Below are 12,383 nucleotides of genomic sequence, written 5' to 3'. Positions count from 1 at the left end.
CAGAGAAATGCTTAAATCTTCCCCCTGCAGGCAGCAATCCACCTTAGAATTAACTAACATTGATGCTATGTTATTAACTGGTATTAAGAATATTAGATAGTCTGCCATTTAATTGAAACCTGGCTTGAGCTGCTACTGTGTAATGATCAGATTGCACAATTATTCAGTTTAGAAGGTGATTCAAAAAGATTTAACACATAATGTGTGTGGCTTAGGAAATATTAGTGTAGTTATTAGTTCAGTAATTTGTCAGTTGTATTAGTGTAGCTGTTTGCATTGCCAATGAATATACGTTGACCTTTTTGATTACATTTGAGTGTAAATTGGCATATACTCTGTCAACACCAATATTGATACTAATACTAATCTTACCATAAAACCTGCATAAAAAATATAATTCTGACAGCAGATTGTAAGAGTACACACAGAATACAGAGAGAAAAATATAGAAAGCTTGGGCAGTATGTTAAAAATTGTCTACTGGCCACCATCAACAACAGACAGTTGCAGTTTTTTGATACATGTGCAGTGCCACCCACTCCCGCATGCATGCACATGCATGAATGAGCTTGCCGCAAAAAAATAAATAAAATAAACTCACATACTTGGGATTATTTTTGTATTAGACCACACAAACGTGATAGACTGAGGCACCAGATGGTAAACCCTGACAACATTTGGTCGCTGAAGAGAAAAGTGTGAAAAATGTGTACTCCCAGATTGGCTGGCCAGAAGTTACTGGAAGTTGCTGGTTGATGCTGAGTAAAATCAGTCACAGAGAGGGTCCTGCACCAAAAACTTCTTTGTGATTGCTTTGGCCACTAGCAGAATGCTCGAGTCACCTGTAATTTGCTGGGAAGAGGCCAACTTGTCCACAAACACTTTCTAACTGAGTAGAAGTGAAACTTGAAAAAAACGGTTACTGGAAAAAGAGCCTTTTCACTTTCAAAGGAAAGGTTGCACCTATTGAAACATGCTGGCTTTAGCAGTAAGCAGCTCTAAATTTGAAGGTAGAAATTCTCAGATTCCAGTTTGTGACACACTTTCTCAGGTTTCGCTACCTCTCTGTGGTGGTTGTAGACAGATCTTCCGTTAAAACTATGGGTGACTACAGCAGTCTGTTAGCAAGCAAAGCAGTGGGGAGTATAGCAACCACTCACAACTAGTGGGGAATAATTGTTTTTCCCTAGGGACCAGTGGTTGCCAGGAGGTCACCAACCAGTCTCTAGGAACTAGATGAAGAACACCTTGAAGCTTCTGAATGAACAAACAGATGGGGTTAACAAATATCATTAAGCTAATGGTGATGTGCACCAAGTTAGCAGCTAGCTTGTCTATTATGGATTGAGCTAGCTTCTTAGCTCAATCCATAATAGTCTCAATCAGTGTCTCCACTGTCGTTCTCCACAACCTAAAGGAAGAATCTTGCTCCAGTATTCATCAATTGTGCTCTACAAGTTAATTATTTTTCATGCCCTCACAGCACAAGTCGGCAATGGGCTCGACCAATTGTCATGAACAATTATGACCAAACCTAATATAGAGGATTTTAAATTGAATCCTGAATGAAGAAAGTACTGTCAGTAGCACAATTACCATAAATTAAAAATGATACCAATGTAAGAAAAACAGGACAGATTAGCAAAATGATAATAACACTTTGTGCAGTGAAAAAAATCAACAAAACAGAACAAAAAAATATGATTGCAAGGTGTTAAACAGATCATTTAAAAAAATACACGAAATAGCAAATTATGTTTGGTGTATGTTTACTTGAGCACCTTGTGTCAATAGCATGATACAATATATGGGATTGTAAGTAGCTGGAACGGATTTACACAAATAAATCTATCAAATGGAAATGAGAAATACTGAATTCACAGTCTCCTTTAATATATAATACCTCAAGTGCTAAGTGCCTTTGGCTTTGCCTTTATTAGGAACCTTTCCTGCACCTTGGATCCGTCACCACTGAACTCAGTTGAAGAGATCACACTTAAGAACAAATGTACTCACTCTCTAGGATGTCAAGCACAAAATTCATGGTGGTAACACAGTTGCAGCATTGATTGACAGCTGAGGGTGATGATGGCAGAGTGACCACTGTGTCAAAGTGAATGAAATTTATGATCTGTGCATCAAACGCTGCCTTAGTGAAAACCTGTCAGTGCTGCACAGAAGAAGAAGAGAGCCTCAGTCTCTACCAGAAACAGCATGTGCTACACTGTGAGTGACTTTGAAACAATAAAGACATAGATAGTGCCAAGAAAACAGATTGTGGATAGTTACACAAGTGACTGCAGCCGTGCTTTCCTTTGACAGAGATTTAGATGGCTGTTATATACAATGGAGTCCTTACATCTGTTGTTTTTATCTCTTTTCTTCACTCTATCTCGCTGCTTACTTGTGGCTGCAGAGAGATAGAAATTATCATTACGTGTCAACAATTTATTGTCCTGTCTCTGTTGCCACAGACTTCCCTTCTAGGGTGATGTCTCACTTTGAAACTCTGTTTTACAGTACCTCATGTTCCAGTTTTCCAGCAAGCCACCGCTTTCTGATATGGCATCTTAAGTCTCTATTACTGCAGGCGCAGATAACATGCGCCATTAATGCTTAAAGACATTTAGATGGGAACGCATGACATTCCCCTGTCAGAATGTACTGTTGTGCGATCTCCATTTCAAAAGTGATAATGGGATAGTCATTGTGTTATCCCAAAAACACTTTACTACTTGGCTTGCAAGTGCAGTAAAGATGTGAATTTGTCTGTTGTCTCTGTGTTTGTGTGCAAACACATGTAGCAGTACGATTGAATTACTCTGCATAGTGCAGTCTTTGCACACACTTGAACACAGGCACCTGATTTTACTCCGGTAGTTGTTGTAGTAGTTGCTCAAGCTGTACTTTGCATACGATGCAGCGAGCAGTTGCTTTGACCTGATTTCCTATGACAGGAATTACTCGAGTATCCAGTCTGACACACATACACACAAATCTAACTCCCAGTGTGTCTTTTCTTTTCCCCCAGTCTCTTTCAAGTTTGCTCTGTTACTCCTCACTGTTCGCCACCAACGCGGAGTGAACCTCACCTGCTTCTCACGTGCTTTAATCCCATCTCTGCTCGCTCATATTTGACAGCGATTGTGCCTCAAAATCTCACACGGGAAAATCAGCATGCTATTCAGGCTGTAGATGTGTAAGCGCCACGCCACAGATTTCTAAAACGTGCGTCGCAATCCAGATTGATTCACACACTGCACACCCTGTTAACCTCTACTACTATCATCCATTTTTTTAAGTGTGTTTCAGCTTCTCTCTGTTCTTGTTCTCGCTGTGTCTCTTCTTCCTCCTTCTTTCTCACATTCCCATCCTGCACAAATCCCTTTTTAACACAAAGCTTAGTAAATGCAAATCAGCCTTAAAGGACAAAATCATAGAGATCGCCCTACAGACACACATAGTTCATATTGCACCATGCCCTGTGGTTTGTTGCTGCATGATAAGTGCATTATAGTGGCGTCTAAACGTACTGCGCTCAAGCTCCAACGTTCTATAAACTATCTTTATCGGTAGTAAATTTGAGGCTAGTTTAAGACCGCTGATGAACACTTAACCTGTCACCACACCAAAAGCCGCACTGCAGCAGCTTCGCCTCTCTTTCTCTCTATGTCTTTAGCTGTCCTATCAAATTTAACACTCCCCTCTCTTTTTGCCTCTTGCTTATTTTTCTTTCTCTTGCTCCCCCTGCTGTGTCTGCAATTCTTCAGTTTAATCAAACAGCCCTCCTCACAATCTGTCTGTCTCGCTCTCTCTGCGTTATATCTATAATATAGCTCAATGGATCCTTTCTTGCCGCCTTTTTTTTTTTTTTTTGGGCTGAGAAGGTAGAGGATAGTCCAAAGAAGCGTGCATCTGTATGAGTCACTGCATATGTGTGTGTGTGAAGAAAACCAGGAGGGGGGTGTGTAAGGAGGCGAAGAGCATTGCGTCATTGGGGGTGTGTTGAACAGGAGGTGGGCTGAGCCGGCTGCCAGTCAGTGACGCCAGTGGAGCACGTGTGTTGGCTATGGCTGGGAAGACGTTGTGCAGTGGTTATCCGGCTGTAGGCGAGAAGAGCTAGAACCAGCCGCAGCTCCGTGTTGCCGAAGGGGTGACCGAGAGAGTGCATGTCTGTGTGTGTGTGTGTGTGTGTGTGTGTGAGAGTGTGTGTGAGAAAGCGAGAGATGAACTGTATGCATGTAGATGCTGCATGAGCTGCAACCGGAGCTGCTACTGGTGGTGGTGAATAATGCAGACAGGGGAACAGAGTTTGGATAGCATGCAGTGAGCCAGATTAATAATGTATCGTGCCGGTTATGAGCTCTGCTTTAGTTAGTTTTTCTGGAACCTGTAGCTGCCTACTATCTGCCTGCTTTCCTCACTCACTGACTCCCCCGCATACCTTTCTGCCTGCCTGCCTTCCTACCTGACTGTTGGACTGTCTGACTTGCTCAGAAAATGTCTCACTACCATTTCATCAAATGTTGTAAGTAGCCATTCAGCAGTTCTATATTTATGCATGCAAGTAGACTTGTCAGCCATGGGTGTGTGTCTGTTGCATTAGCACTTACTGTATGTTCAAGCTGCCATACTGTATGAGTTCACATGCTTAAGAATTCTGGTCATTTGCTGCAGACGCAGCAGCGGTGTGGTCTAAACTTCAAATGGGTATTTGTGCCCCCCCCCCCCCCCCCCCCGTGTGTGTGTGTGTGTGTGTGTGCGTGTGTGTGTGTGTGTGTGTGTGTGTGTGTGTTCGTGCAGTAAGTGGGTGTGTGAGCTTGCTGCAGAGAGCTGCTGCAGATGAGTGAAGTTGACCAGTGAATGCGGCAGGTAGCAGCAAAACGAAGGAAAGGAAGATGAAGTAAAGCCACAAAGATGCAGCTCCCACGAGTGTCTGGCATATTCACATCACACTAACAGACTCACAGAGAGAAAGTGGTTTCAAGGAGAGAAAGACAGATGGAGAGAAAACTGATGGTGGTTTAGAGGAGCACGGGAGAGAGGGAGGGGATGGCATTATTGGGAAATGGATGGAAGGAGTGACATAAGGAATGTGGCCAAATTTTGAGTGATAGATGCAAATATTTGAGAGGCAACAGCAATGAAGACCGGAAAAAGGGAGAATATAGGAGGAAAGATAATTGAGTGCTATGATAGAGGTGATGCAGGCTGTCAAAGTCTCTCCTTCACTCTAAGAACCCACCTCACCTCTTAATCATCCACATCCCCTCTCCTACATATCCTGCATATTTATGGTGTCTGCAGCTTATAGACACCATAAATGTGAGTTTGTGTGCATTTAACTGTATATGTGTATGTGTGGTATTTTGCAATTTACAACCTCCTGCAATGGTGTTTGTGTTATTAGCCAAAGCCTGCTGGAGCCTGCATGGGATGCTCTACATTTAATCAATAACTGATAGCTTGGAGATGGGATGGCAGAAGAAGAAAGCTCGCGCTTTCTTTCCCTCTCTCTCTCTCTCTCTCTCTCTGCATATCCACTTAATCCATATCCCAGATTCATTCAGACCCATTTCCGATTAGTCCTTTCCTGGTCTGATGTATTTGTCCACAACCATTCATCACATAGTAGCAAGAGTCAGTGTATCTTGTTATTTTGACCACTTAGTGCAGACGTTATGTCCTAATATTTGAAAATAAATTGCAGGTTATTAAAAGGTGATGTGATGTGCACGAAATTTTATGTGGAAAGTGAAGTGCACCTTACTAGAAGCTGAACAAAAATGTTCAGTTTCTAGTGATATACTCTCCTCGTATTTAGCCTATTTTTATACCCATCTATCTTACATGCTTTGTACACCTACAGTTCATGTGTGGGCTGTCAGCCCTAATATGTCATCTTATTTGTTGTCTGTCATGGACTGGGAGTTTATGGATTTGTGTGACTGTAACCTTGAATGTATGCTTAATAGATGATGTATTGGGGTGACAAAGAGTGTGGACAAAGAGGATACAACCAAGGAACAAGCAGTAGGAATACTGAAAAGTATTCTGAGGTGTGCGCATGTGTATGTGCAGGTGTGATGCACTACACGTGTCTGGTCTTGATGGTCTGTTTCATCTTTTTCTTCTTCTTTTTGATCTTCAACTCTGCAGTGAATGAAATAGATACGATGACACAATACACACCAGTCAAATTAAAGGAAAAAACCCTTAATCCTTGAACGCCTACAGCAAGGTCATCCTCTGATATGTCGTAGGAGGTATTTTGATGACACTGTTAAGATTCACGTGTATCTTTCCTGGGCAGAGTCAGGAAATTGATCCCTTTTAACCTATCATGAAGCATTCCTTTCCTGATGGTAGTGGTCTCTCTCAAAATTATAATGCCCCCCCTTCTGTAGATCATGAAGGATCACTGATTGGAGAAATAAGTATAAAGTTAATATGAATCACATACTGTCTTCACAGCCAATACCTCTCAGCCAAATTGAAGATCTATGTGAGACTTTAGATGAACGACCATCATGTGAGGGGATATCCTTTGGCAGAGTGATGTTTAATTCCCCACGGAAGAGATATAGAGACTCACTGAATTAATGTCATGTTGCAATTAAGCTCCTCTGTAGGCATGTGGTAACCCAACACCTTATTAAAACAATTTATGATGGTTTTTCCTTTAATTTGTCACGTGTGCATATAAGAACAGGAGAAAAATAAGGCAACAACTGTGGGACTGAGAATGCAAGACTGTGGAGACACATTGTCGTATATTATTAGAAAAAGCAGTAGGTTGAGTGTGTTTCTGTGTTTCAACCGTTAGCCAAGTTCCCAAAATAAAATACAGTTGAAGCACCTGGCATGAGCAGTATAATAATGACCCCCACCCACCACTCCCGTCTGGAACTTGAATACAAAAGAACGCTTTTTTTACATGTCTGTCCAGAGCAGATGGCACTGATGTATTGTGAAGGAAGTGTGTGTGTGTGTGTGTGTGTGTGTGGGGGGGGGGGGGGGGCAGGTGTTCAAATGAATGTGTAGATGTATATCAAACAAAAACAAACAAAAAAAGCACACAGAAGCATCTTTTTGTCTGCTAGGACGTCTATGTTTCTGCCTGATAAAAATCCGAACACACCCCAGCCCCTTCAAATGACAGCTTCTGGTATACTCTAAAAAGTAACAGCAATGTACTTACGCCTCGACAGTTAAGGACTTCTTTTATTGTTAGGTTGCTTTTCACTGTTGAAAGAAAAGCCCCAGTTTACAGTCTCAGAAAGTTGGCTCTAGTGCCAAGATTCTCAGGTGGTAGTGCAAGTGCTGGACTGGGGAACAAATGTGCATAGCTCTTATGCATATTACACTTATATGAGATAACTTGCAACACTCTCTAATGTGTAAAAACAATGGAAAACTAACATCACAGATACAAAGTAAGAAACAGACAGAAAACACCCTGGGACAGAAATAAAACAATAATGTGTGTCTGATACTGTTATTTCCTCTGACGGTAAAGTGTGACCAGTCACAGTCTGGAGCTCTGGAAAAATAAGATATTTAAGACCTGATAAAGTTGTGACAAAGAAACAGAAGGTGTTGGAAAGCATGCAGTGCTTTAAAAGTGCCCTGCTAACAGTATTTTTCACCTGCTGAAAACACTGATGTGTGCTCAGTCACCCTAAAAGAGAAGCAGACAGATGACGGAGAAAAAGAGTGCTACATCAGTGAACAGACAAAAATACTCAAAGTAAGAGAGAACTAAATCAAAAGTGGGCAAAGAAGAAAAAAAACCAAGCACAATAAAAGAAGAGCAGTTTGAGAAATGTAAGGAGTGGGATATAACATGCCCAAAGAGACATAAGTTAGTGAGTCATTGTCTGTGCAAAGACTATCTTGTCTTCATGTTTTGCTTGTCCTCTGGGCTGACTATGACCTGAATTTGTCATATTATCAGTGCTGTCATGACAGTTCGTCTTCTGTTTGCACTTTAACTTACTTTGTAACAAATTATTATTCCTAAAAGTGTTAGCATCTTTTGATTTTTTATATTTCTACATGAGCTCTTTTGGTCTTCCGAGGCTTGGCCCTCCTGCTGTAGAGTCCCACTACTTTACATCACCCAAGCAGACCAGAATAAGTTTTGCAGCTGCCTTGTGATGAGATCTGTTTGGCTACGTTCCACTGAGAGGCAGATAGATTATGCACAGTCAGAAGAATTGATACACTCTGTTAGGACAGAAAAAAAACAACACATAAAATATTGTGGTGTCTCACACAACCCACCCCAGGGCTAAACAATGAGCAAATATCCTTCACAGCTGGGTCAGGGCAGGAAGATTGGAAAGGTCGTGTAATGAAAACAAAATAAAAGAAATTAGACTAATTAGTAAAATGTCAGTAAAATGATTGGCTATAAAAAGAAAGCGCATCCCAGAGAGGCTGATAGTTTCAGAAGTAACGATTGGGAGGCTTTTACCACTTTGTGAAAGAGCGAGTGGGAAAATTGTTCAGCAATTTCAGAATACTTTTTTAAATTTAAAATCAGCAAAGAATTTATTCTTTTATGTGCAAAGTTTAGAGCTGTACTAAACAAAATAATCACACTTGCTCTGCACTAATTGTTTGGTGTATGGAGTGCAGCATATTTTCTAGAATTATTGTCCTCAGTGAATTATAAATAAGCATAAAAAGCAGCTCTTGATTTGTTTCTTACATTTTATTTTTGCTTTTGTGCCTTAAGGCAAAGCTTCACAGATCTTTTTTATGTTTTTCTCTTCTTTGTTAAGTACATTAAGTTTACATAATAAAATGTGCTTTATAAATAAAATTGCTATAAAAAGCTGATATTTAGAGAACACATTACCGCTTCAACACACCTGAGGACATGGATGCTTCTTATTATCTGAGACATGTTTAATAAATGAATAAATAAATAAGATCTCAGTGTGCTAACTACTTTTTTTTAAAAATGTAAGGCATTCTGGATAATAACTTTCTTCAAATTTATTCTGAACAAGTAAAATTCATAAGAGAACATCTGTGATGTTTGGAAGTGAAATGTTTTGAATCTCCATTCACCCTCATTACTTTTTAAAGGGTGTGTTTGTGGTTTAACTTTCCTCTCGCTGGGGTGTTGATGATTTCTCCAAAATGATTGAGTAGCAAAGTAAGCTAAGACCAAAATACACATATTTAATGTAGGGCACAATTTTCTTTGGTTCACTATCTTGGTGAACAAAGCTGAAGAACTCAGCTGACACTGTTTTGTTGCTGTGAGTATTTACAGTTATTACATGAAGATATCCTCCACTATGACCCAATGCTATCGCGTTACATCTCTTTAAGCTCATTATGTTAGACTGAAAACAAGATCACAGGCCAGATCCGATCACTGAGCACCTGCCCATATTCATGTGTTATCCAAAAATAGAACTACATCAGCTGGTGATTCAGCATAAGAGCTGCTGAGGAAACAAGCAATAAAGCAATAACAAATTCTGCTATTCCCCCTGTGATATCACTTTCCCTTCCAATGAGGGAGACAGCTTGGTCTGTGTAGCAGCTGCTACTGATAGACACTGGAGTTTGTACAGCTGTGGCCGGATGAACGTGTCAAAAAAAGGAAAAAAAAAAAGATTACTAGAACAAATCAAGGTGAAAATATGACAGTTGAAAAATGACAGTTCTGCTGCACACTGATGATATGTTCATACTTTTCAGCGATGAACTGTGAAAAGGTTTATACTTGACATTTTGGCCGAAAACGCACCCACACAGAGTGCTTCTTTGACATGATATGATTGAGTCAGCGTACACTCTTTGCTAAAGCTGAACAAATGTAAACATTGCATACGTTTGACCTAGCAGTCTATATCGAGCTGGCCAAGTACAAAGCTGTGAAGCCGTGTGGGTGATAAATCCTCGACTGCTTTTGATAAAGTGTTGTCTCCTTATCTGAGTAACACCGGCTATTTTCTGACCAAGGCTCGTTTGCATATCATCCAAAAAAATCAACAAGTCGAGCCTGAGACCACAGCCCTAATAATAAATCTGGGTATCCACGCAAATCTCTGCTTGTCAGGAACAAGACTTAAAGTAAATGACATGTACGGCTGCATCTTTAGGTAAATTTGTTTCTGTTTTTAATCAGAGAGCATTTTCTTATTTACTGTGTAAACTATCATGGCAGACTTACCAATGTGGGGCCCATGTGGGCACTTTTGTGTGGGGTGTCTGGGGCCCTCCACAGTGGGCCCACACCAGCACCAATAGGACATGTTTAGCGGGATAGTGTTTTCACTCATTCACCAGGTTGTCCTCCTCACTGAAGCATGGACAGCTTGCATTCAAAACTTGAATAAAAACAAATCTTATGTAAAAAAAAAGACAAATGACGCAACATAATTTTTTTGAGATAAAACATTACTAATGTTATTTTGCTGTTTCTGGCTTTCTCTCTTTGTCTCTAGGTTGCTTCCAGCTATGTAACGTCTTTCGCCAGAACATGGAGATAGACCAGTGTCTGCTGGAGTCTCTTCCCATTGGCCAGCGCCAAAGGCTGGTCAGGAGGATGCGCTGTGAACAAATAAGGGCGTACTATGAGAGAGAAAAGAGCCTTCAGCGCCAGCAAGGTGGAGTCAAGGTTCGAGCCCTGCCCACGCACCGCAAGAAGCACCACGTTCGCTTCAGGCCTGCCGATATTATACAGGATGCCATCATTCATCATAACGACAAAGAAGGTGTGTGTTCGGATTTTTCTGCGAGTGGGCGTGTCTGCTTCTGGTTAACACGAGGGTAACAAGAGGGTAGCAGAGATGGCAATACCTGATTTTGAGAGCAAAGTGTTGAAAACAATCCCACCTACATATGCTGTTCAGTGACACTGACAGAGAGCTAGATGACATAAGAATGTTCTTCAACAGATAAAGAAAGAACATGTGATACGGCTGTTTGATTGGCTGATAGTTAATAGTCCATTAAAGCATTTAAAAATGGTTAAAAACACTTTCTTGTGTTCTTCACAATGAACACACCCGAAACTCCGGCTGATTGGGACCCACGCCCAGTTTCCCACCTTGGCTCAGGCGATTAGAGGATCATCAGGGGGTCCTTTTGTCCCTCTGTGGGGGGTCACTCCCACTAGGTTTATATCTGGGACTCTCCACCATTTGACCTTAGAACTGAAGAAGCTTCTCGGATGAGAGGTGAAACGTCTTCAAGCAACTTAAAGAAGTCCAGACGCTTTTCTTTGCAAGCTCCTTTGACTACGATGACCTGGATGACTGAGAACCTTCACAGACTTTCTTGTGGCTTCAGAATGACTGTGATTTTACTGATGTCGGCGAAAAGCGCCGTTGTCTGCCCTCCTGTGTCGGTTTCTGTGTCTGAGAATGTTTCTTTGTTCCTGTCTGTGTGTGTGTTTATTTATCTGTTACCAGCCAGAGAAAAAGGAGTCTGCAAGCTTTCCTCAGACAATAAAAACACACTAACTTCTGATGCTGACATCATTCTGTCACAAAACAAGCCTCTTGAAATTTAAAGGGTATTCACATTTTACTCCAAAAGGCACATCTTTTTGTCCAACCTTACCATTTTTCTTTTTGTCTATGACAGTCACTTGCCAGTCACCGACACATCTGTCTGAGCATATCTCCGTCAGTCCTTCCGGCAGACTTTGCAGGTCACTGTGTTAATCTCTGCTCCCTGGCTGCCAGTAAGATTCAGCTGGGGTATGTGGGAGCAGCTGGTGTGCCACTGCTAAAGCCAACCTGAAAACAGGGTTCACTGGCTTGGCATGGATCGCATACTCCTCTGCCTAATCACCTAAGCCCCACTATGATGCTCAAGTGGTACCAGGACGCCGTTTGTCTTGCTATGTGAGGGCTTTGTGACCATTTGGTGCTCAAAACAAGAACTGGCTCCAAATGAAACAAAATAGTAGATTCATGCAGAGGCGTCTGTAGATAAGGGAACACTTCATATCTTTATCTTTGAAGAAAAATACTGCCTTAAAGATTCATCAGCTGTTCTTTTTATGCTAGCTTGTCTGGTTCTTTTGGGTCAGTGCCTCTGCGTAAGGATCTGTCCAAACCACTTAGAGTTTACACTTGGAAGTTGGATCCATCAGCACTCAGTACTGTATATCCTGACAATGCCTCTTCTTTAGTATTCTTCAGTGGTGCTGGTGCTCGAAGTGATACGTTTTTCTCACTATCTCTGCTCGTGTTAGCCTTTTTTGTAAAGAGAGATAGGATTTGCTTCTGGCCAGGACTGTCCCAGAGTAATGTGGGAACATATTTGGCACTGGCAAACTTAAACTTAGGGTTAGAAATTAGCAATAGCTATGAACTCTGTGTGCCGCACATCAGTTTCATGCTCTA

General features: G+C 41.3%; 1 protein-coding gene across 4 annotated transcripts in view; it reads left to right on the top strand.

Annotated features, from left to right (window-relative positions):
- The first annotated feature begins 4,058 nt into the window (after positions 1–4,058).
- The window catches only part of myo16 (myosin XVI), a 92,188-nt gene continuing 83,863 nt past the window's right edge, over positions 4,059–12,383 (top strand). For all 4 annotated transcript variants that reach the window (XR_015125296.1, XM_086265760.1, XM_086265758.1 and 1 more), the window contains exons 1-2: positions 4,059–4,528; positions 10,473–10,742. Coding sequence is in view for 3 of the 4 variants with exons in the window: in XM_086265760.1 (XP_086121886.1) it covers positions 4,501–4,528; positions 10,473–10,742 (298 nt within the window). In the remaining variant the exon portion in view is untranslated. The remainder of the gene's footprint in view (positions 4,529–10,472; positions 10,743–12,383) is intronic.

This window comes from Aulonocara sp. 'chitande type north' Nkhata Bay, linkage group LG16 (genome assembly GCF_057382095.1).
Source record: "Aulonocara sp. 'chitande type north' Nkhata Bay isolate Kocher_YH1m ecotype deep benthic linkage group LG16, A_spYH_male_GT1.1, whole genome shotgun sequence".
Taxonomy (NCBI): domain Eukaryota; kingdom Metazoa; phylum Chordata; class Actinopteri; order Cichliformes; family Cichlidae; genus Aulonocara; species Aulonocara sp. 'chitande type north' Nkhata Bay.
The sequence above is the reverse complement of the archived record's forward strand: the minus strand, read 5'-3'. Positions and strand labels throughout refer to the sequence as shown.